General features: G+C 40.5%; 1 protein-coding gene across 1 annotated transcript; it reads right to left on the bottom strand.

Annotated features, from left to right (window-relative positions):
* Positions 1 to 63: 63 nt before the first annotated feature.
* Positions 64 to 24,945, bottom strand: cers1 (ceramide synthase 1). The gene is made up of 7 exons (XM_028816304.2): positions 24,497 to 24,945; positions 10,844 to 11,003; positions 10,518 to 10,698; positions 7,398 to 7,559; positions 1,456 to 1,603; positions 907 to 1,037; positions 64 to 747 (listed from the first exon to the last, which is right to left on the bottom strand). Exons 1-7 carry the CDS (start codon positions 24,740 to 24,742, stop codon positions 705 to 707), a joined length of 1,071 nt encoding a protein of 356 aa, XP_028672137.2. The 5' UTR covers positions 24,743 to 24,945; the 3' UTR covers positions 64 to 704.
* Positions 24,946 to 25,983: the final 1,038 nt, after the last annotated feature.

Raw genomic sequence — 25,983 nt, 5'->3', positions numbered from 1 at the left:
GCTGATCCAAGTGGGAGCAGTAATCACAAACTACACCATGTCACCTAACACAACACCAAAGTCACCCGCTTGGGAGTGATCTTTTATTTTTATATGTGTAAGATATTTTCAAGAATTGCTTGTTACCTTGTAATCCACTATATATATATATATATATATATATATATATATATATATATATATACAGACTAAAATAAAGAACAGAAAAAGTTAAGCGTGTGATTCCCCATCGAGCACATTTACATCCGGTCCTGTGTACGCATCCCACAGTCCGCCTCCTTGGAATGTAAAAAAGCAGAAGTCCTGTCAGCAAAGGGCATCAGGCTCATTTCGTGCTTTGAAAAGGAGCGTGTACCCCATTTCTTCCCTCCAGTCTCTTAATGTATCTTGAAGCAAAGAAGCCCCTCAAGCACTTGAGGATCTCTAGAGAGTGACCATAACGAGAAAGCTCATATTCTTCCCATTATCCCTCAAATCAAATGGTCCACCTTTGATCTAAGACAGCAGCATGGAGCATCACCAGGCTACACCCCAGAAACACGTTTACACTCCCAAGTCCTCCACAAGGTCCTATCTGAAGGAAGTGTGCTGGGGCATGCCTATCCTCCACACTCATCCCCTTAAGCTGAAGGAGTCCAAGAGCAAAGTTGGGCCAACGGGACAATTTCAGTGCTCAGCGAAAAGCATAAATCTTCTTCACTCCATTATAAGGGCTTCTGCTTAACAATGCCATTCCTAAGATGTTTCCTGCAATTAGGCAAAGAAAGATGTGTAACAGAGAGGACATGAACCATAGGTTCCCATACTGTCCATTTAGTTCTAGCCAGGTGAATCACTGAAATGAACCACCAGGTCGGGGGTGTATCCGTTTCAATATACCACCTGACCCGTGCAGCTTGAACTTACCCTTCTTTCCAGGAGTCTCCCCCCTTCTTATGAAGTGACTTCCTTTCCTGATATTCAACATCGTATTCTCTCAAGTCATTGACCTCCTTCATCTGTCCAGTGAGGACTTTGATCACAAACAGCACAATGTACTAGAAAGAGAGGCATAGCTCCATGTTAGAGGCAGCAGCAGCATACACATGCCGAAGTGCTGAGATTTGTTCTCGTCGTACTGAAAGCCTAGAAGGCCATGAACTTGTCTGATATCTCCAGACGATAGAGACACCCAAAAAGAATGTACAAAATGATGTGGCTATAAATGTCCTCGTGTAAAAAACACCTAGAAGTCCAGTAAAAATCACTCTGAAACAGAGTGAGGCCAGGACTCTGGTTGGTCTGACGTCCCCAGTAGATGATTTAAAGATATTTACACAAAAGCAGGCCTTATAAGTGGAGATACTGGGAATAATACTTACTTCTTGGTTAGTGCAAAGATGCCCACTATGCTTCCATTACACTGCCCTCCCCCGACCGTTTTAGATACGGATCCGTCCCACTTCCTCTACTCACCAGAAACCAATAGAGATTCATCAGAGTGAGAGCAGAGAGCAGGATGTTGAAGAAGAAGTAGAAAGGGATATTGGGAACAGACTGCAGGCTGGAGATGCAGGTGGTGTACAGCACCTTAAGAGGAAACCAGTAAAGACGAAACCAAAACCTGCGGCAGAGAGAAAGACAGACAGACAAGACAGACAGCCTTGCTCAGTATTCTGCCTGTCCTCTGGCTCAGCTCCAGCTCTAGGTGGGCCTCCTCCCTTCACACTGACTTCCATTTAAAATCTGGCTACTCAACTAAATTCATGCTGGATCTACTCAGGTTTGAAACAGCTGAGTCCGGGCACCGATTTGGCTTAAAAGGGTAAGAAGCTCTATACATTGAGAGAGAAATTCTTGAAAGTGTGTAAGTATCTTCACTAAACCCTCTTTGTAGGCCAGACATTTGGGATGTGTTTTCTTGTATTTTATTACATTGTCTACTTGAGCAATGTACAAACAAGACATACTATGCCAGTCCAGTACCTACAGTATATGGAATGTGATCATTTGTGGACTCACATTCACTGTGAAATGTGTATCTGCTCCTACACATTATGTTATAATTACACATGTCAGCTTTTTGTAATGTGAGTGAGAAAGGGTGCCCACTCCGTTCTAGATCTAAGAGTGGAAATCATAACTGTCTTCAAAATCTCTCAGGACACACTGACATAAGCATCCGCTGCAGTGGTAAGGACCACAGTTAACATCTGCTCTGTACACAAAATACAGGATGGGATCATGTACTGAATCATCAGAATCAGAATCAGAATCAGCTTTATTGGCCAAGTATATGTACACATACAAGGAATTGGACTCCGGTTTTACCTAGTATTGTCCCTGATGCTGTGAGATTGACTTAAGTGTTCATGAGAGTGATGGCCTGAGGAAAGAAACTGTTCACATGTCTGGTAGTTTTGGCGTACAGTGCTCTGTAGCGCCTACTAGAGGGAAGAAGTTGAAAAAGGTTGTAACCAGGGTGTGATGGGTCTGCAATGATGTTTTCTGCCCGTTTCCTGACTCGAGATCTGTATAAGTCTTGAACAGAGGGCAGATCAACACCAATGATTTTTTTCTGCAATCCTGACTGTCCGTTGAAGTCTGTTCCTGTCCTGTTTTGTGGCTGAGCCAAACCAGACTGTGATAGATGAACAGAGAACAGACTGGATTACTGCAGAGTAAAATTGGATGAGCAGCTCCTGATGCAGGTTGAACTTCCTGAGCTGGCGCAGGAAGTACAACCTCTGCTGGGCCTTTTTAACAATTGTGTTTATGTTTAGTTCCCACTTTAGGTCCTGGGAAATTGTGGATCCCAGAAACCTAAAGTTTTCCACAGCAGACACAATGCTGTTCAGTAGTGTGAGAGGGGGCAGCACTGGGGGGCTCCTCATGAAGACCACTGTCATCTCCACAGTTTTAAGCTTGTTCAGCTCCAGGTTGTTTTGACCGCACCAGAGGGCCAGCTGTTCGACCTCTCGTCTGTATACAGACTTGTCACTGTCCTTGATGAGGCCAATGACTGTCATATCATCTGAGAACTTCAGGCTTTTAACAGACGGGTCTCTTGAGGTGCAGTCATTTACAGTGCATCCAGAAAGTATTCACAGTGCATCACATTTTCCACATTTTGTTATGTTACAGCCTTATTCCAAAATGGATTAAATTCATTTTTTTCCTCAGAATTCTACACACAACACCCCATAATGACAACGTGAAAAAAGTTTACTTGAGTTTTTGCAAATTTATTAAAAATAAAAAAACTGAGAAATCTCATGTACATAAGTATTCACAGCCTTTGCTCAATACTTTGTCGATGCTCCTTTGACAGCAATTACAGCCTCAAGTCTTTTTGAATATGATGCCACAAGCTTGGCACACCTATCCTTGGCCAGTTTCGCCCATTCCTCTTTGCAGCACCTCTTAAGCTCCATCAGGTTGGATGGGAAGCATCGGTGCACGGCCATTTTAAGATCTCTCCAGAGATGTTCAATCGGATTCAAGTCTGGGCTCTGGCTGGGCCACTCAAGGACATTCACAGAGTTGTCCTGAAGCCACTCCTTTGATATCTTGTTGGTGTGCTTAGGGTCGTTGTCCTGCTGAAAGATGAACCGTCACCCCAGTCTGAGGTCAAGAGCGCTCTGGAGCAGGTTTTCATCCAGGATGTCTCTGTACATTGCTGCAGTCATCTTTCCCTTTATCCTAACTAGTCTACCAGTCCCTGCCACTGAAAAACATCCCCACAGCATGATGCTGCCACCACCATGCTTCACTGTAGGGATGGTATTGGCCTGGTGATGAGCGGTGCGGTGAGAATTTGTTTCCTCCAAACGTGACGCCTGGCATTCACACCAAAGAGTTCAATCTTTGTCTCATCAGACCAGAGAATTTACTTTCTCATGGTCTGAGAGTCCTTCAGGTGCCTTTTGGCTAACTCCAGGCGGGCTGCCATGTGCCTTTTACTAAGGAGTGGCTTCCGTCTGGCCACTCTACCATACAGGCCTGATTGGTGGATTGCTGCAGAGATTGTTGTCCTTCTGGAAGGCTCTCCGCTCTCCACAGAGGACCTCTGGAGCTCTGACAGATACTTTGTCGATGCACCTTTGGCAACAATTACAGCCTCAACCTCCCTGACTAAGGCCCTTCTCCCCCGATCGCTCAGTTTAGATGGCCGGCCAGCTCTAGGAAGAGTCCTGGTGGTTTCGAACTTCTTCCACTTACGGATGATGGAGGCCACTGTGCTCATTGGGACCTTCAAAGCAGCAGAAATTTTTCTGTAACCTTCCCCAGATTTGTGCATCGAGACAATCCTGTCTCGGAGATCTACAGACAATTCCTTTGACTTCATGCTTGGTTTGTGCTCTGACCTGAACTGTCAACTGTGGGACCTTATATAGACAGGTGTGTGCCTTTCCAAATCATGTCCAATCAACTGAATTTACCACAGGTGGACTCCAGTGAAGCTGCAGAAACATCTCAAGGATGATCAGGGGAAACAGGATGCACCTGAACTCAATTTTGAGCTTCATGGCAAAGGCTGTGAATACTTATGTACATGTGGTTTCTCAGTTTGTTTTTATTTTTAATAAATTTGCAAAAACTTCAAGTAAACTTTTTTCACATTGTCATTATGGGGTGTTGTGTGTAGAATTTTGAGGAAAAAAATGAATTTAATCCATTTTGGAATAAGGCTGTAACATAACAAAATGTGGAAAAAGTGATGCGCTGTGAATACTTTCTGGATGCACTGTACTTATAAGGAAAGGTTGGCATAGCTTCCATTGTGTGTGTGATGAATTGTGATAAAGGTTAATCCCAAATGATGCTTTGCTATAGTGTAAAACTTTATTTTACAAGAACACTTAGGTCCGTAAGTATTTGGACAGTGATACAATTGTCATAGTTTGGCTCAGTACCCCACCACAATGGACTTGAAATAAAGCAATCATACTTCCTGCTTTAATTTAAGGGGTTTACCAAAAATATTGTATGAGCCATTTAGGAATGACAGCCATTCTTCTGCATTTCCAGGGGCTCAGAAGTATTTGACAGACAAGCTGTTTCATAGCCAGGTGGCAGTAGGTCCGTCATTATTTCATTAACTCTCAATATGAGGTCCAAAGAGCTGTCCATGCGAGTAAAAAAGGCCATCATTAGGCCGAGAAAACAAAACAAACCCTTTAGAGAGACAGCATTTACCATTTTGTACATTCTGAAAAAGAAGGAATGCACTGGTGAGCTCAGCAGCTCCAGAAGGTCTAGACAACCATGGAAGACAACTGTGCAGGATGATTGCAGAATTCTTTGCTTGATGTAGAAGATCCCCTTCACAACATTTAGCCAAACCAAGAATACTCTCCGGGAGGAAGGACTATCATTGCCAAAGTCTACAATCAAGAGAAGACTTCATGAAAGTAAAGACAGAGCGTTTACCACAAGATGCCAAACACTGGTAAACCTTAAGCATAGGAAGGGCAAATTAGAATTTGGTAGAAAACTATTTTTAAAAGCCTGTCAAGTTCTGGAACAATTTTCTTTGGACAAAGGAAACTAAGATCAATATGTACCAGAATGTTAGATAGAGAAGAGTATGGAGAAGAGGAGATCTGAAGTGGTATTCATGGTGGAGGCAGTGTTATGGCATGGGCATGTATGACTGCCAATGGAAGTCAGTCACTGGTGTTTATTGATGATATGACTGCTGGCAGAAGTAGTAGGATGAATTCTGAAGTGTACAGGGCTATACTGTCCACTCAGGTTCAGAGAAATGCTGGAAAACCGATAGCACAACACTTCACAGTACAGAAGGACAATGAGACGAAACATACTGTGACAGCAAACCAAGTACTTTTCAAGGCAAAGAAGTGGAATATATTCTTTAATGGCCAAGTTCATCAGCTGACCTCATGCCAATTGGATATGCACTTCACTTGCTGAAAGCCAAACTGAAGGCAGAAAGTCCAACGAACAAGCAGCAACTGAAGACAGCTGCAGTAAAGGCCTGGCAAAGTATCACTAGGGTGGAAACCGAACACTTGGAGATGACCAGGGGCTTCAGACTTCACACAGCCATCGACTGTAAAGGATTTTCAACAAGATATTCAAAATGATCATTAAAATTATGATCATGTTAGTTTGTGCAAATACTTTTGAGCCCCTGAAAATAGGGGGACCATGTATAAAAATGGCTGTCATTCCTTAACGGCTCATAAAATATTTTTGGTAAACCCCTTAAATTACACTTCACTACACTTCAATCACATAATGATTGCCTTATTTCAAATCCATTGTGGTGGCATACAGAGGCAAAATTATGACAATTGTGTCACTGTCCAAGTACTTATGGACCTGTATGTGCTGTAGGTCCATCATCACCAGTAATAGGTACAAAACACTTTAATTAAAAGGTTATGTTTTCCTCTCCAATTTTGCATGAGCAGTACTATATCTTGCGAGCAAGAAGAGACATCAAATCCTTTCTCCAAAGCACTTTAGTCTATCTGCAAACCTCAGCAGCACCATGGTTTAGAAGCTCTGGTGAAGAGCCAATTGGGTTGCATGTTTATGTCACCTGTTCTACACAAGGCATTCATCCTATGTGACACGCCCACTGCATGATGTGCCTCCTCAGAAGCTGTGATTACTATTAGCTGCAGACCTCCACAACTCCACGATTTAGGAGTGCTGCTGAATAGCCAATCGGATTGCACATTTATTTCACATGATTTACATGAGTCAGTCATACTACATGACATGCCCACTGCAAGACACGCCTCCTCGAGAGTCTTGATTATTCCTGAGTCTGATAACCCTCCCACAACCCTAATCTTAACTACAGTGTAAGGATGTTTTATGAGAACAAAGCACAAGTTATGCCTTCAAAATGGGTGCCTTGACAAAGATGCAAATGTCCAGACGTATCATTAATATCACTGATGTACAAAGGACACTAAAGTTCATTGCCCCTCAAAGGAGTGGAGCCCTGGAGGCCTGTGGCTAGACTTTTGACTATTTTCTGTAACTGAATACACATGTATACTCTCTGTACTGCCATGTCATGACCTTCGGCCAAGCGGGTGCCTCGGAGTAGCTTTACTGTCAAAACCATTATTACCAAACTTCTAGCATTAGGCTCAAAAGGGTACCCTTTACAAAGATCATTAAAATACACCAATCACAGTTACTCTTGGCTAAACACTCATTAAGTTTGTAACACCATATGGATAGGGACAGCCTTCATTACTGGAACTAGAGCACCAAAGAGACAGTAGACATATACAGCACATGCAGAGCATGTCCTGCCATGCAAAGCCCAATCCCCAACAGAATTACCTTGTCCCACCATGCAAAGGCTACTTTCCAAAAGGACTATCTGTGATGGTTGTCACCTGTAGTGATCCTCAGGGTATACCACTTACCAGCTGATGCTGAAGCTCACACATCCCACATTTGACACAAAGTTATTCAAGGCGTGGTAGGTTCCACCTCTGTTCTTGAAGTAGACATTCAGTTTAGTGAACTCCAGCTGAATGTCATTCACATCGTGTAGAAAAATTACCAGAATTCCTATGTTGTGGTATCTGTTCAAAAATAAATATTATGTTTCAGGGGCTAAACACCTCAGAGACGTATCAGTAAACTCACAACAAAGCAATGAAAATCCTTTGAATTACCTCATTGTCAAATTCTAATCCTCAAGAAAAAACATATTTAAGGACTAGCTTGAGAGTGAATGACTCAATGATACACCAATGCAATCAATATGCCATTGAACTAGGATACCATGATCCACTAAGACAGGGGTAGGCAACGTCGGTCCTGGTGAGCCACAGTATGTGCAGGTTTTTGTTCCAACCCAGTTCCGTAACGAGAACTCAATTATTGCTGATGAAGCACATATTGCTTAAGTGACATTTTGATGCTTCATTTTAGTGGTCTCGCTTGTTAAGGTTCTCCAACCTTAATTGCTTATTTCAATCTTAAACTGCTGCATTCAGTGTTTTAATTGCTCCTTAAAGATGTAAAAGACAAAGCAGCCAGCAGTTCTCCAGTTAGCTTTTTTCCAATTACATCTGTGTGTGTTCATCATGCACTGTTTGATTTAATAAAACACTTAATAGAAAAATGTGACAGATTGAAAATGATCTGTTTTAGGCTTCAAATCATTTGGATGATATCCTTGAAAAGGAAAAAAATCTATGATATAAAAGCCTTACATTGCACAGACTAACAAGCCATAAAATTAAATAAGGTCTGAGATTGGCAATGATTGGTTTCTAATTAAGCAATTGGGTTGGAATGAAAACCTGTAGCCACTGTGGCTCACCAGGACCGACGTTGCCTACCCCTGCACTAAGAGGAAAACACAAAATGACAAATGAACAAATACGCACTGATCGACCCAATATAAGACCAAGTAGGGGGCTTAACGACAAAAATCAATGTAGCCAGAGCACTCAGGCAATGTTTCCGAACAGTAAAACAAACCAACTACCATTCTGTTTAGGAAATGTTACTTTCACTTCTTAAACTAATCACCTTGCTCCCTAATGTAAATAGTTGTCTAAATGTTTGTAAGTAGTCTGCTTTTATCCAGTCTGTGCCACCTATGAAGAAATGAAAGCAATATTCAAGAGTGTGAACAGAGACAAGGTGAGGATGTATGGTTGTGAATGGGTTGTGTATTTTTAATACAGATACACTTCTGAATAGCCACTGCTGTATATGGGAGCTGTTACTAAATCCTACCAGTTGTCAAAAACCAATAGAAGAGTGAAATGTGAAGTTATCCAAAAGTCATCTGCCCATCATCCAAAGACCTGTGTGCTTCTCTTGCCTTCATTAAACTTAATTACTCCATCAGAAACTTAATGACATTAACAAATGGAATATAAATACCAATTTGCATAACAGAGTTGCACTCAATGTCAGGAACACTAGATCATACTGCAACACAAAGACCCCAGCTATCCACGCCTGTCCACAACAGAATGCCTGATGAATATTTTGAAGAGCCTTTGTTAAGGCTAAGACCAAAACCCCACAGAAACATTGTGGCTGTGTCTGAAATAAGTATATAATTCTGCAAAACCCACCAATGCCACTAAGTGGAACCAATATGCTACGTGGGGATGGTCCAAACAACATCACAGCAAAGACAGACAAAGTGCAATGAATTATTACAAGTGGCATAAGGCTGCATTTAGGTGGGGGTAATTCAACAGGTTTCTTTAGTATTCACAAGAGAACATTGGATGCTGAGTGCCTGAAATATCAAATTCTGGTATTGAATGTTTACTCAAGTTTCTTTTGTATATTATGAGGACTTAAATGAATGTCTGGTAGCATTCAGTTTCACATGTGCAGGAACTGGGAAAACTGGACACTGGCAAATTCCTTTTAAAGTGTACATCAACACCATAAAGCACCGCAAGGAGCAAGCCTTTCTCCTTTTCTCTTCACTCGGTACACCTCAGATTATAAATATAATACCAGGTCAGTTGAGTGGCAGAAATTCTCAGACAATTTTCTGCACCAATGGAGTGAATCAATAATGGAGAGGAGGCAGAGCAGAGGAGTCAGGTACACAACCTTGTTTCTTGGTGCAAAGAGAATTGTCTGGCAAAACCAAAGAAGTGGTTATTGGCTTTCGCCACATCGAAAAGCCTCTATGTCTGGTCACCGTTCAAGGAAAGGATGAAGAGGTGGCGCACTCATACAAGTACTTCAATGACAGCTTGGACTAGTCTTGTAATACAGAGGAACAATATAAGAAAGGACAGAGCAGGCTCTTCTTCCTTAGGAGACTGTGTTCCTTTAATGTGGATAGTGACATCCTGGAAAATTTCTACAACTCTGTGATGGCCAGTGCAACTTTCTATGCTATGGTGTGTCGGGCTGGTACCATCACTTCAAGAGAGGCCCACTGAATCAACAGGCTAATTAAAAGTGTAGGCTCAGTTATGGGACACACTCTGGACCCCTACATGCAGTAGCAGATGAGAGAGTTAAAACAAAAGTTCCATTATGAACAAGTCTGCACATCCCCTCTCTGACACACTAACATTGAGGACTGTCAGACAACAAATTGTTCAGCAGAAGTGTGTTGAGGAATGCTACTGAGGGTCCTTTACACCAACAGCAATACACCAGCGTAATGCCTCACTGTGACTATGACTGCCAAGTCAGAGATTTTGTTTCTTTTTAATTTTCTTTCTTTTTAGACATTCTGGTGTCTGTTCAGACCATTGTGTGTGTGTTATTTATTTATTTAAAGAGCTTCTGTAAAAAGCCAAATACCCCCTGGAGACAAATAAAGTTCTATCTAAGCATTTAAATATGCACTCTCATCTTATCTATTCTGTCTTTTAGAACACCAGCACAATGTGTGCAGCAGGTAGAGTATGACTCTTGCATCACTTCTATAAAAATTGTCTTAGCACTCACTTTTTACTGTATGGAGTGAGGAAGGCTGAAGTACTCTTATATGCATTATAGCATGCAAGCCAATTTGTGATCTACTGGAAGGCATCACCTACCTGAACACATAGGAGAAGACAATCAGTGTTAGTGTGATGACGTGATGTAACAGCATAACCAGAGAGTCCTTCCTCCAGGCATCCATGTACAACGTAGCATAGATCGAATGTGCATAGAAGCTGCCTTGGATTAAGTATAAAATGGCTATGTCCATAGGCACTTCCATACCCCTTTTCCACCCTGAAAGGAACAAAAACATGCAGAACAACAACCATAAACAAAGCCACACCAGACCAGGGAATCCCAGTTTACTCACAATATCTCAGTGAAACCCACAGAATAAGCATCAGAACCATTTTCTGAGCATTGTCATTGACAACCATACCATAGAAAGCTGATGCTGGCTCCTGGAAAAATGAGTATTTGGTGAAGAACAGCAGGTATACAGTATAAAGCCAAGATGTGGTGTAGAACAGTAGTTTCCAGGCGCTCTCTGGCATTTTGGCAGCATCTTTCGGCTGGAGATCACACCAGTGGGAAAGTGGCTGAAACAGATGAACGTGAGGTGTCAAGAAACATGGAGATTCAGAGAGACAAGGTATACATTGATCACCCAGTGAGAGTTTTGTAGGAATACAGCACAAGTGTCTGCAAGATTCAAGTCTGGATGGGAGCATATGGGCAGAACAGCAAAAAAATGTCAAATATCCACTCATCCAACTTGTTTTTCTAGTTGACTTTTTTAACCCAAGCTCTATTTATTTTTATTTTTCCTATGCTGTCATGGCACATGATCAGGGCCGGATTTTCCTATAGGCTAACTAGGCTTCAGCCTAGGGCCTCAAGATCAAGAGGGGCCTACATTCAAATTGTTAGCAAAATTTTATTATCTCTCATGTAATTTACAAACTTAAAAATGGAAGGTGAAAGGGCCTCATAAGTGGAATAGCCTAGGGCCTCTTTTCATATAAATCCGGCCCTGCACATGATGCATCAGAGAGACGGGCTTCTCTAAAGTTTGTGAGGTCTATGACACCCACATTTCTTATTCCTCATTGCTGCATTATTTGCATTGGCATTCATTAGCTCTCAGCTCTCATGCACACAAAGCCCATCCCTATGGCTAAAGACAAAATCAAACAGGTTTCCCAAGTACAGTGGTCAGGAATGTTGTCTTCAATTCAAATGCACAGGACTGTGGGAATTATGTCTTTCCTGTTTGTCTTAAATGCAGAATTTTCAGTAAGTAACTTAATAATACTTAGCAAAGGTTGCACAGATTTTGAACATTTTAGCTATACTAATGGGTAAAGGGCATTTGGATTATGAGACATAAGTTATGTGAGAATTGTTTTTCTTTTTTCCATGAATGTTTTATACATTGTTTGCCATTGTCCAGAATTGGTCACTGCAGGGTTCTTTTGAATCTTCAATATGTAATTTCTCCACAAAAACATGATATTAAAAATTTTTCTTAGCTGCCATTACAAAATACATGGTGTAAGTGACATAAAAAATATACATTTTGAGTGGAGTATTCCTTTAATGAGATACACACTACAAAACTAATCTTACGTATTAACACAAACTTAGCAATAAACAAAATAATTTCAATCAAATCACAGAACATGACAAAAGAAACATAATCAATAATATTTACAAAATAAGTTATAAAAACAACAAAAAGATAAAATAAACAAAAAACATAGATAAATGAGGGATGAGTGCCAGGGTGAAAGTTAAATAATAGAAAGTGTCTAATCACTTATGTGAGGTATCTTAAAAAGAACACAACAAAGAGTGTTTTACAGGAATTCTGGAATAGTGAGTTGATCCTCATTTGTGAAGTTTTATTATACAGCTGAAGTCTTAAACTAGGGACAAATGTTAAAATAAAAGGTATGGATTTGCATAACTTTCCATTTGTAAATGCTGTTTTCCAATAAGCAGCAATAATTATCTAAATTTCAATGCATGAACTAAGCCAAAAATGACATAAATGTCAAATGACACAAACCTAACAAGGTGACTTGTTGACATATCTGATTTGAAAATCATGGTTAAAAAGCAGGGGTTCTAGAGGAGAAACAAATTAGAAAATGTATTATGAAGTAATCAACATATTGAAGCCCCCTAGAAAATTGTTGAGGTTTGCATGTTTAACTTCTCAAGAACACTTTTAGAAAATGCCAGCTTAAAATAAGTAAAATTTGGTCAGTTTCTTGTAAAGAGAATTTAATTTTTCTTATTTTAAGTAAAACAGGACATTCTTTTCCAGTTGTGTTATTATATACATTTTTGGATTGTTGCAGATGACCAAGACAAACTGGCAAGCTGTCATAATAGACTGTTCATTAAGCAGGACAGTTCTATTACAATTCTGAATAGTTCTATTAGAGGTAGAGACTATTATGATTCCAAAACTGTCTGGTAGATGAAAATGTTCTTGCAATAAGGTCTGAGAATGAGACATTCCCAAAACATGGGAAACCCTGCACTGGTACATTCTGCATAATCTGAGCCGACATAAATGTATGCAATATACATTTCTGAATTAATTAAGACCAAGCTTATCATTAAAATTTACGCAGCTTAATGCCTCAGTGTGTACTCTGAAATTAAAGCATACAAAGTGAGACTTGCCTACTTTGACCCCTTGTCTTCTTTTGTTAATTGTCTTTTTCTCACCATTATGATAGCAATATACTATTTCTGCAATCAGTATTCTTCAAATAAGGCTTCAAAGGGTGTAGCAGCACAGTTTATTCTGACACTGCTTTTACAGAGACATAGGGATGGTAAGTAATCAAGAATATGTTGGGACAGCTGCAGTAATTGATTGAATCAACTTTCTAGGCTTAATTAACTTCCACTGCTACTGAAAAGACGTAGGTTGTTAACCCAGCACTTGTTTCTAGAAAAAGTCCTTTCCATATAAATCTAAATTTTACATAATTTTTCAGTTTTTGTTAAACTAAACTCTCTTTTTTAACCTCTGGCACTTTACCACTTACCTTTGTACCATTTCAGGTGATTGACTGGGCTTGTACTGCTTTGGCAATGCAGGTGTAAATGGCCGTGCCAGGGAGACAACATGGGTGTCTTCAGGGGCTGTATGCAATTTGGCTGAGCTGAGTGCGCCAGAAGAACTGCAAGCAGGGGCACCATTGTTAAAGAATGTGAAGGGTAAATAGAGAAATTCAAAGGTGGGAAAGCCTGACTGATAAAGGATTCTTGTTTGGGGCTAAAAGGGTACTGTGCTATGCTCTTTAACAGAACAGGACGAGTAGGTTCTGCCTGGAAAACTGGCTATATGGTTCAGTCACAATGAAATTATTGGCTGCTAAACAGAATTCTTACCTGGTTTTCATAGAGAAAATACAGAACTGGCCAACCCTGATATTATCTCATGATTCGAACCAGAGAAGCCTCCAAGCCTAACCAACCTTCACTGACTAGGCAACTGGGAGAAGAGATGGGCGCAAGCACTCGCCTAGTGAGAGGAAGAGTAGATAGGGAGAGGAGCAGAGATCCAACAGAAGAAGGGAGTGTTTTGTATTTGAGACACAGTATGATGACATATGTAAGTGAACAAGCCACCCCAAAGGCAAATAAGATGTGTTTATGAAAGGCACAGCATGGCTGCAGTTGTTATCAGTATTTTCTCTGTTTTTCATCTTGTTCTAACCTCTGCTTTTTGTTTCTTATTGTTCTGTAAAAATAACTTTTGTGTCTAAGTCAGAAAGTAATGAGCACTTGCCCTACTGTTCATCAGATTTATGCACACACGTGCTCTCAGCATGTTTGTATACATCTACAGATATACACCAATCTCTATTTCGTGAATATTTGCATACACATTATATCCAACCACCTCTGAATATACAGTACCTATACACATACATACTGTATCTCTCGTCTGTTTATATATATATATATACACATGCGCACCAAGAACTTTTCTGTGTATATTTAGAAGAATTGACAGGTTTACAGATATTCAATAATACCTCTTTTGTGAATGTTTACACGAACATGTACAATCACCCCTCTTTGAACATAGTTGCAAACACTACCATCCCCCCATGTACAGTATATTTATACACACACACTGATCTCTATTTGTTTTATACACGCAGACAGGCCCTCTCCACATACTTTATCTACATACACACTCATATCACTTCTCTTCCTTTTCCACCATATGTATACACATATATACCAGGACTAGGAATCGATTAAAAAAATTAATTGCATAATGGACTCAGACAGCATTTCTGTAATATATAAAACAATTTTACAGTCCCTCCCTTTCAAAGATCCAGGAGGACAGTGGGAAAAGGATCTCTCCCTCAACATATCAGAAAAGGAGTGGAAGGTAGTAATGCAGAGAATCCACTCGAGCTCCATATGTGCAAAGCATACAATTATTCAACTCAAAATTATATATCGAGCACATCTGTCTTGTTTAAAATTGTCCAAAATGTTTCCAGGGCAAGATCCAACCTGGGAACACTGCAATCAAGTTCCAGCCTCACTGGGTCACATGTTTTGGACCTGCACCAAATTAACATCATTCTGGACCAAAATTTTTAAATGCCTTTCAGACAGCCTTGGTGCCACAATCCCTCCTAATCCACTAACAGCTGTGTTTGGTGGGCTCACAGAGGGGCTTAAAGTGGAGAAGGACAAACAAACTGTGATCGCCTTTATTTCACTACTAGCATGCAGACTTATCTTGCTCAACTGGAAGAATCCTAACTCTCCTCTTTTAAGTCAGTGGGTAACTGATGTCACATACATTTTGAAACTGGAAAAAATCTAATTCTCACTTAGAGGATCTGTGCAGAACTTTTTCATAACCTGGCAGGATCTAATCAATAACATTTTAGAATAAGTTTTTAAATCTGAGGAAGCAGATTTTCTCCCCATTTCCTATTCTTCTCCATTTATCTTTATTTACTTATTAATTCATTCATTTACTTATTTTTACTAGCTTTAAGTTTTACTCTGCTGGCCATGCTCTCTTTCTCAGGGGTGGGGGTTGATTTGTTTCCAATCCTATTTTTGTAAAAATTGATCTATTTGTATGGATTGTTGTGTGATTACAATAAAATTAATAAAATTTTAAATAAATAAATAATTGCATAATAGTATGGAATTAATTATAATTATTCTCATCTAACATTAAAACATGTAACCATAAAATAAATACATAAATCATGCAGTAAACACACACTGAATCACAAAATTAATGTAGAATCAACACAAAAGGAATTTTTTTAAATGTAATGGCATACTTTAAACTTAAAACAATGACCTGAAACCTACACTTTTAACAGTATACTACTTGAGCAACCTGAATTTGAATGCCTCCCTAAAAGGCAAGTTGAAAAGAAGGCAATAGGAAAAAGAAGCCAATATATTAAATATAGGCATAGCATATGAAACACAGACGTGTCAAAGTAAAATTAAGCGATCAAAACAATTGTAGATGTTGAATGCACTGCGAAAGACCAACTTAATTGAAATAAGCATCTCTTGAATGGGTATACATTAAAACATACATTAAAATGAACATAAACTGAAACATCCTCAATTGTTCATGACCATCAAAACCTTTATAATTATACTCTATAAACAAGTGCTTTTCAACTGGTGCACAATGACAGCTACCCAGGTGTGCCATGTAGGACCGCCTGTTTTGAGCAGGCTAAAGAACAAAGCAGATGGCAGCATGTGCCCAAAGAGCTCACTAAGTGCTGTGTCTGCGAGCACCAACCTCCAAGCTGCCCTTTTTTTGCCACCCCCTGTCCAGCTGCTTCAGACAGTTTAGCAAGTGTATAGATTAAATGCTTTTGTGGCTGGTAAAATCGTGGTGTGCCTTGGGACTTTTTGGGTTACAAAAACTGTGCCACCACAGAAAAACAGTTGGAAAACACTGCTCTACCTACACCTTTGCTCCTGGCACACTAAAAAAAGTTCTCTGTAGCTACTATCTCGCTTAAAAACTGACACTGTGCATTACTTGGACGATTATTTTGCATTCTTTGCGTACATAAGCAAAGAAACTGCAAACTGGAATAATGGGTAGGGATAATCATTACACTTCTGTTTCATAGAATTTTGTCATTATATTAGGGCACTCAGCGCTGTAAGCTACCTGGTAGACTGGCAAGTTAAATACACAGGTACTAGAGACTTATTCTGCACGTATGTGATATGACATTGATTCAACTTTCTTATAGAAACATGTCATGAGAAAAAGGAGAAAGTGTAACTTTCACCTTTGCTACTTTTCTTTAGTATTGCTATAGTATTTCTATAGTATTTAGTTCTGCTATAAACCTCCCTTACTCCCACTGCCCTGCACCTGTACTGGTATGTAAAAATCAAGGAAATGAATACCAGCACCAAGTACTGACATGTGGCAAGGTGTTTGGAAACGTGTAATTAGAAGCTTTTAAATAAAAATTTTACTTTTCAAATTTTTTAAAGTTAGTACATAAATACAGTACTGGACGTGTACATAATTCTTTAAGTACATACTTAACTTTTTTGTATTATCGTTTCATAATGTTAAAAAAAAAAAAAAACATGAAAATGCCACCCTGACCAAAGCACAACCTGATGTAATCGCCTTGTTCCTGGCCTGGGGTGTGACAATATTTTTTAATGCATCAAACAGACCACATTAAACACAAAAACTAACATGTTAACTTTCCCAGGACTAATATACACACAAATTCCCATAATCACAGGCAGAATTCGACTCCATAATCCTGCTTGCAGACAGAAGCAGTGCTCCAAATTTACATTAAAACATGGAGAACAACATGACTGAACACACAAATTATGGAGTTTGTATGTTTCCTGGGAAACCTTGCACTGCATTAAGCAGGTACAGGAAGTGGGTGGGTGGATGCATGGATGTCTATTGCGCTCGTAACCTAGGCTTGTCATAAATGTGGAAACAGGCCATGGTCTGGTCATACTTGCAGATTTGGAGTCCAAGAAAAATTAAAACAATTCCTGTTAAAGTTGTATGTATAATCTTGTGTAGTAAAGAAATCTAATCATTGACGTAAAGACTGTGGAAGAGTGGGAGCTGGAGATTACATCTGGAAGGTTTGGTCAGACGGAGAGATAGAAATAATAGTAGGGTGATGGTGCACATGACTTCTGCAAAAAGGATGTTTCAAACACAGAATTTGAGATGCTGAGAGGAACACCACTAGAGAAGAACTGGTGGTTTACAGCATCTGTGTTAAGGTTATCCACCATATTCAGGGATAAAGCACCCTTCACAGATCATTAACCTCCTAGAAATGCAGTTGCACAATACAACATTTAACACTTGTTTAGCTCCATGGTATGACTCCCAGCTATTTGTATCACCAACCTTTGGAATTTTAAATGATACTAAGCAAAGTACTGATATATAGCTTCAATATGAACCAATGAATTCCTTATTTGATCTGTTTTGAACTAATTTCCTATTAGTGCCAATGTTCTGTATGACATATGTAATAACTTACATATAACACTGCTTTTAGAACCAACTATTTTTCCACAAAATGAACATGCAGCTTAACGAACAGATCCATATCCTTAAGCTTTAGATAGATAGATAGATAGATAGATAGATAGATAGATAGATAGATAGATAGATAGATAGATAGATAGATAGATAGATAGATAGATAGATAGATAGATAGATACTTTATTAATCCCAATGGGAAATTCACATTCTTTATGATAGCCTTGGTTCTGTTAATGCCCAGGATCTTTTTGCATTTTTCGTTGTTTTGTCGCAACATTAATCACACAATCTGCAAGAAAAAAAAAATCAGCACCAAAGTTCTTATATGTTGGTGGGGCTCATACAAAGGCTATAACAGACAGACTCTAGAAACCATGTCTCTCAGACTGGAGATGTGAAAGCCAGAGGGTAACCCAGGAATGACTTCAACGCTGTCTCAGTCAGCAAGCTAGTGTTTCCAATCTTCTTCTTCTTTCCAATACACTGACTAAAGAGAAAATATCATTCAGTCCATCAAGTGCATCTTGTTGATTATTCCAATATCTCTTTGTGTGAAGACGTCCTTCTTGGTTTCAGTACAGGTCCTCCTAATTTTCAATGGTGTCATCGATTATATGATTCACTATTTAACTGAAAAAATTCTACCAGATCATCTTTAGCAATGTTTTTGATAAATCTGAAGTCTTGGATTAGGTCCCACACAGGTTTCAAAGAGGTTGAATTGAATTCCCTGTGCCTGAACAGGGGATGAAGACCAAAGTACACTAGATGCAGTCTCACTACAGTAGTATACAATCATGTAGTCTCACTAGAGTAGTATACAATCTAAGCATAATGTTCCTTGAATCATATTAGACAGTTTTTACAGTATTACCCAACTTTTATTTTACTTTTAATTGCTTCTGCACATTATCCAGCCAAAGAAAATGTCATCTTTTTCTCCATTATCAAACCTATTGAAGCCCAATCCAAGTAGCAAAGGCTACAGGTGGCGCAGTGGTAGTGCTGCTGCTTTGCAGTAAGGAGACTGTGGAAGATTGTGGGTTCACTTCCCGGTTCCTCCCTGTGTGGATAGTGCTTTGAGTACTGAGGAAAGCGCTATATAAATGTAATGAATTATTATTATTATAGCCTATCCCAGCACTACTGGACACATCTGTGAATGGAGCCCTCATCCACTGCAGGGCACACTAACATTCACTTCATTGGAGCCGATTTAGAGTCACTAATTATCTTCACATTGACACATACTGTATGACCAAATGTTTGTGGACACCTGACCAATCACACTTATATGATCTTGTTGGACATCTCATTCTAAAACCACGGATATTAATATAGAGTTGCCCCCCACCTTCTCCACCTTTGTGGCTAAACGAGTCTCCACTCTTCTGGAATGGCTTTCCATAAGATTTTGTCTGTGTCTGCAGGAATTAGTGCCTCTTCAGCCAAAACAACATTTGTGAGGTCAGGTACTATTAGGATAACAATACCTGGCTCACAATCAGTGATCCAATTCATCCCACTTGTGTGCAAGAGGGTTGAGGTCAGGGCTCTGCCTGGCCCACTTAACTTCTTCCACACCAGACTATGTCTTTATTAATCTGGCTTTGTGCAGAGGGGCAAAGTACTGCTGAAAAAAAAGGCTTTCCCCAAAATGTTGCCATGAAGTTGGAAGCTCACAATTGTCTAGAATGTCTTTGTATGCTGTAGCATGAACAACATCCTTCACTGGAACCAAGGGATACAGACCAAACCCTGAAAAATCATTATATCCCCTCCACCAAACTTTACAGTAGGCACTATGCAGTCCAGAAGGTAAAGTTCTCCTAGCACCCACCAAATCTGGATTCTTTCATCAGACTGCCAGATAGTAAAGTATGATTCATCACTCCAGAGAACACATTTTCTCTGCTCCACAGTCCAACAGCGACACACTTTACACCACTCCAGCCGATGCTTGGCATTGCATATAGTGGTCTTAATCTTGTGTACAGATGCTTGGCCATGAAAACATATGTCATGAAGATCCCGTCACATAGTTTTGGTGCCGATGTTGCTTCAAAAGGCAGTCTGGAACTCTTTTGTGAGTTATGCAACAGATGTTAGGCAATATATTTGCGCTATTTACTTCAGAACTAATCAGAGCCACTCTGTGACTTCATGGCTGAGCTGTTGTTGTTCCTAGACACATCCACTTCACAATTATTGCAATTATTGCAATACAATTCACTTTATAGTGGACTTTCCATGTCCTGACTTTTGGCAAAGATGGTATCAAATGTCAATAGCACATTTAATTTAACTGAACTCTTCAGTACAACCTATTCTACTGCCAGTTTTTGTCAATGGAGATTGCATGGCTATGTGTTTGATTTTATGCACCTGTTAACAATGGATGTGGCTGAAATACACAAACTCAAAATTTTAGTGGGGTGTTTAGAACCACATACAGTAGTATATGAATATATATATATTTAAATTATGAATATATACATTATATTCAGTAAAAATGTATTTAATGTATTTTATATATATATATACTGTATATACACACACTGTGGTGGGTTGGCACCCTGCCCAGGATTGGTTCCTGCCTTGTGCCCTGTGTTGGCTGGGATTGGATCCAGCAGACCCCCGTGACCCTGTGTTCGGATTCAGCGGGTTGGATAATGGATGGATATATATATATATATATTTTTTTTTTTTTTTAAGTAGAATATTCTTCCAGTTGGGGTCAAATCAGAACATGCTGATGTCCCTCTACAGTGTATTTTATTACAGGTTCTTACTCTAAAGCTATTGCTGTATTTTTCAATCAAAAAATTAATGATATTAGAAATAATATAATATATCTCCCCAGTACTGCGGATCCTCTTAAGCCCCAGTACTCCGTTATAAACAAATTCAATTCTTTCACCAGGATAGATTTACCTGATTTACATAAAATAACTTCTCAACTGAAACCCTCCACCTGCGTCCTTGACCCAATACCAACAAGTTTTTTCAAAGAAGTATCAGGTGAGTTAATTGATAGTATTCTTGACATAGTAAACTCGTCATTAGATACAGGGGGTCTTCCCAGACTATCTTAAGACTGCTGTAGTTAAACCCCTACTCAAGAAAAATAATCTTGACCCCTCTGCTTTTGAAAATTTTAGACCCATTTCTAACCTGCCTTTCTTGAGTAAAATTTTACAGAAGGCAGTCATTATGCAGCTAAATGACCACCTCAATAAACATGCTATTCTTGATAAGTTTCAGTCGGGTTTAAGAACAAATCACAGCACAGAAACTGCACTCGTTAAAGTAGTAAATGACTTGCGGGTAAATGCAGACACAGGCCATTTATCTGTTCTCATCCTCTTACATTTACATTTACATCATTTAGCAGACGCTCTTATCCAGAGCGACTTATAACAGTGCTTAGTAGTCTACGACTGTTCTTCAGTCTTTAAGGCTAGGATTAAATCTACTGTCTTAGATCTGAGTGCCGCATTTGACACCATTGATCACAATATTCTTAGAAATCACCTTAGTCAATGGGTGGACCTCTCTGGCAGTGTCTTAAATTGGTTTGAATCCTAAATGGCAGGTAGAAAATTCTTTGTTAGTTGTGGTCATTACAACTCAAAGACACATGATATTCTATATGGTGTTCCACAAGGCTCTATCCTGGGTCCACTGCTCTTTTCGATCCACATGCTTCTGTTAGGTCAGATTATCTCGGGGCATAACATGAATTACCACAGCTATGCTGATGACACACAGCTGTATTTATCAATAGCGCCTGACGACCCCGACTCTGTTGTTTCACTTATACATTGTCTTACTTGTGTTTCTAAATGGATGAATAGTAATTTTCTCAAGCTAAATAAAGAGAAAACAGAAATTTTAGTGATTGGCAATAACGGATATAATGAGGTTACTAGAAATAAACTTGATGCATTAGAATTAAAAGTCAAGACGGGGGTAAAGAAGTTAGGGGTAACTGTTGACTGTAACCTGAATTTTAAATTGCATATTAATCAGATCACTAGGACAGCATTTTTTCACTTAAGAAACATAGCAAAAGTTAGACCTCTTATATCATTGAAAGATGCTGAGAAATTAGTTCACGTGTTTGTTTTCAGTCGACTTGATTACTGTAATGCACTCCTCTCAGGACTACCCAAAAAAGACATCAATCGATTGCAACGAGTGCAGAAAGCAGCTGCTAGAATCTTAACTAGGAAAAGAAAATCCGAGCACATTTCTCTAGTTTTGATGTCACTACACTAGTTACCTGTGTCATTCAGAATTGACTTTAAAATACTGCTTATTGTTTGCAAAGCCTTAAATAATCTCGCTCCATCTTACATATTGGAATGTCTGACACCCTATATTCAAAATCGTAACCTTAGATCCTCAAATGAGTGTCTGCTTAGAACTTAAAAGAAGTGGTGAGGTGGCCTTCTGCTGTTATGCACCTAAAATCTGGAATCACCTGCCAATAGGAATTCGCCAGGCTAATATGGTGGAGCACTTTAAAAAACTGCTAAAAACACATTACTTTAACATGGCTTTCTCATAACTTCATTTTAGTTTAATCCTGATGCTCTGTATATTCAATTAATTATCATAACTATTCATGGTGGCTCTAGAATTCGTACTAACCCCAACTCTCTCTTCTGTTTCTTTTCCCGTTTTTTTTGTGGTGGCGACCTGCGCCACCACCACCTAATCAAAGCACCATGATGTCCCCACATTGATGGATTAAAGGCTAGAAGTCTACATGACCATCATCATCAAGTCCTTCCATGAGAACCCTAAATACAAAGAGGACTGTTCATTACGTTAGGTAGAATGCCCAGAGGGTGCTGGGCGGTCTCGTGGTCTGGAACCCCTGCAGATTTTTTTTTTTTTTTCTCCAGCCGTCTGGAGTTTTTTTGTTTTTTCTGTCCTCCCTTGCCATCGGACCTTACTCTTATTCTATGTTAATTAGTGTTGTCTTATTTTAATTCTTACTTCGTCTTTTTTTTCTCTTTTCTTCATTATGTAAAGCACTTTGAGTTACATTATTTGTATGAAAATGTGCTATATAAATAAATGTTGTTGTTGTTGTTGTAAACTAGTTAAGTGTTCCAGAATAGATTACAAGAAGGTATAGTAAAGACACATAAGAATATCTTGGTCAATGCAAAAAAAAATAAAAAATCAGTTAAATTCCTCATGAGGTGATGTGTTGGTTAAATGACATGACAGAGGAGACCCAAACAGCCTAACACAGAATTGAGCTCCGATCATAACCACAGGAAAGGGGCAGATAAACTACAGTAGTCTCTCTCCACTTAAAACACTAGAGCAGGTAGCTGCAATCCCCCAGTGCCACAGACAGGTGGCACCATGACTTCCTGATGTCTGTACAACAAGGGACCCACTGTGCTGGGATTCCTGCAAAGGAATGAAGCAGATCTTGCTGGGAAACAACACATTGGAAGAGAGCAAAAGACTAAAAAGAGGGAAAGTAAACAATTCTCTTTTAAGGAGATCTACAACTGGGTGCTTTAAAGAGAGGCAAGAAATTGAATCTGCAACAAAGGCTATTTTGAGTCTGAACACAGGCATGACAGGACCAGTGAGGAGCCAACAGGGGGACCCTGTAACTGGAGAGGAAAGTTCGAAGTAGTTAGGAGGGTAATCTGATCTGACGTCAAGCTCCAAGGGACTAGATTCATGTCTACCAGCTGTCTGTCTATACCTCTGGAAGCCAAATCTGTAAAATATATACAGTAATATTGTATACATGTGCCAGAATGTCTCCATCTTCCCAGCTTTCTTACAGAATAGACCTTGTGAAATAAAATTGAATACAGAAAAAAATCCATGGGTGAAAAAATTTAGTTTGCATCTGAGATGCGAGGTGGGACATGGTATGATAAAATCCCAAAAATCCAACAAATAAAGGCTTACCTGACAGTGTCAGTGGGAGGAAGGCTCTTGACGTGATATGAGTGTGTGGTTTAGACAGGTATGGGGTGGCCACTGCCACTTTTTAGGATTTGGGTGACATGTGGGGCCTGCTTGTTCTCCCTGGGTCTGAGCTCTAGTGTTGATCTTTGCTTGATTGATCCGTGCATTGACCTGGCGTCCACTCCATTGCTGGGTCCTTCTCATATATTCTCATAACGGTTTCGTCTTCCAGAGCTCCTGTACAGTGTCTAATTTGATTAGACGATGGATGGGCTACTGAATGGCTAGAGCAGGTGATTGTAAAGTGACGTCGACTGCGGAAAGACACTTCAAACCCGCACGGACGGACGTACGCGCGCACTAAGACACAAAAGGCTCGTCTTCGCGGGGACGGGTTGACTTGAGCCCACAAAAATGTCAAGCAGCCCAGCGATCCCACCCAGGATGACCGCGGTTTGAGGCTCCCTTCGTTTCGTCATTTAGCTCCTTTATAGAGTGCCCTGGAAGACACCCCCTAAGGACATAACCCTGCGACACCGTTACCTGAAACAGGCGGGAAGTGAGCAGACGTCGCAGCAGCGTCCAGCCCAAGGTGCCGGCAGCGAGCAGCAGCACATCATGTCGATTGACATACACGTTGTCCTGCAGAACCCTGGCGCTCTTCTCCAGTCCGCAGTCCTCGCACTCGTGAAAGGCGCGCAGCAGAGACGAATAGCAGCCGTGGAGCAGCTCCAAGTATCCCGGCATGGCGGGCCCCACTGCCTGCAGTCGGATGCGTTCGTCGTCCATTTGAGGTGGCTTGGGCTTCAGCAGCGTACCTTATTCAAATTCAGACGACTTCAGGTGCCTCCCCCGTACCACGGCGGCGTCCGAATCTGCGGCGACACACACACCCCTCAAGCTCGCGAGCGCCGATCGTACTGACAGTGACAGAGAATGGAGGCGGAAACGCGCCAGCTCGGGGCCGCGCACCCAAAGCGCTGCCGGTCCTTAGAGCTTCGATTCGAGGGCGGGGGCGATGTGAGATGGAAAGCAGGGAGAAGGCGAAGAGGGGGTTCTTACTGCGCATGGTTGCTACGGCAACGTCCACCGGTCACGCGCATCATCCTTGAGCAAATGTCACTAAAGGGCACCACTTTCCTGGAACGTTACAGGGGTTCCTTGTTGCATCAATGAATGGACTGCTACGGTGAATAGGAGTGGACAGACAGCCTCCAGAGGGGGTCGACTCATGCGCATCGCATAATGAAATCCACCCGACACTTGTGTTTGATGTGACATTTTCGAATTTATTTGCAGCCGTCCTCTAAAATTATGACGACAGGAAAATTGGCGTCAAACACCACAAAAGCTCAAGTGCGCTCCGACGCGCCTTCACGCAGCCTGCCCACTGTTGCCGAGTGCTGCAGCGTTTAAGCGCAAAGTCACAGGGTTTGTTGGTTAGGAAAGGGTGGTCGCGGTGGAGGGCAACGGAAATGGAAGCAAAGGAAACCATTCAGAAATGGCTGCACGTATCGGTTTAGGCCAAAAAAACATCATCCTTATGCCAAACACGCAAGAAGTCTCATGTCTAACAACACGTCACTGAAATTACTTTAGATTTGGGACAATATAGTGCTTGAACTGGCCCTGTCGGTACTCCCTGGTGCGGGCACCTCTTCCAGTTTCTACCAAGAGTACTGGCACCTGTACTTTAGCATCGCTCAGAGTTCCACACTCTCTTCGACTGAATGGTAATTTATTGCGGCGCTCAAACTTTCACAGGGGCCCCCCCGCATGCTCTTCAATTGAATGCCAGTGTATTGCAGTGCTCGAACGTTCATGGGGGACCCACCTAGAGTACTGGTGACTGTTATTATGTCCAATAACTGCGGCACTCAGTGTTCCACGGGGTACCCCAATCCCTGCTTTTCGATCCCTCGGGCTTTTTGTGCACTTTTTATTCCCTTCCAGGTGCTGCAATGTGGGTGTAATGTTTTTTTTCAAATTCCTCTTTTATGCCTTTTTTCGTTCATTTTTGATTTTTTTTT

Source organism: Erpetoichthys calabaricus, chromosome 12 (genome assembly GCF_900747795.2).
Source record: "Erpetoichthys calabaricus chromosome 12, fErpCal1.3, whole genome shotgun sequence".
NCBI lineage: Eukaryota > Metazoa > Chordata > Cladistia > Polypteriformes > Polypteridae > Erpetoichthys > Erpetoichthys calabaricus.
The sequence above is the reverse complement of the archived record's forward strand: the minus strand, read 5'-3'. Positions and strand labels throughout refer to the sequence as shown.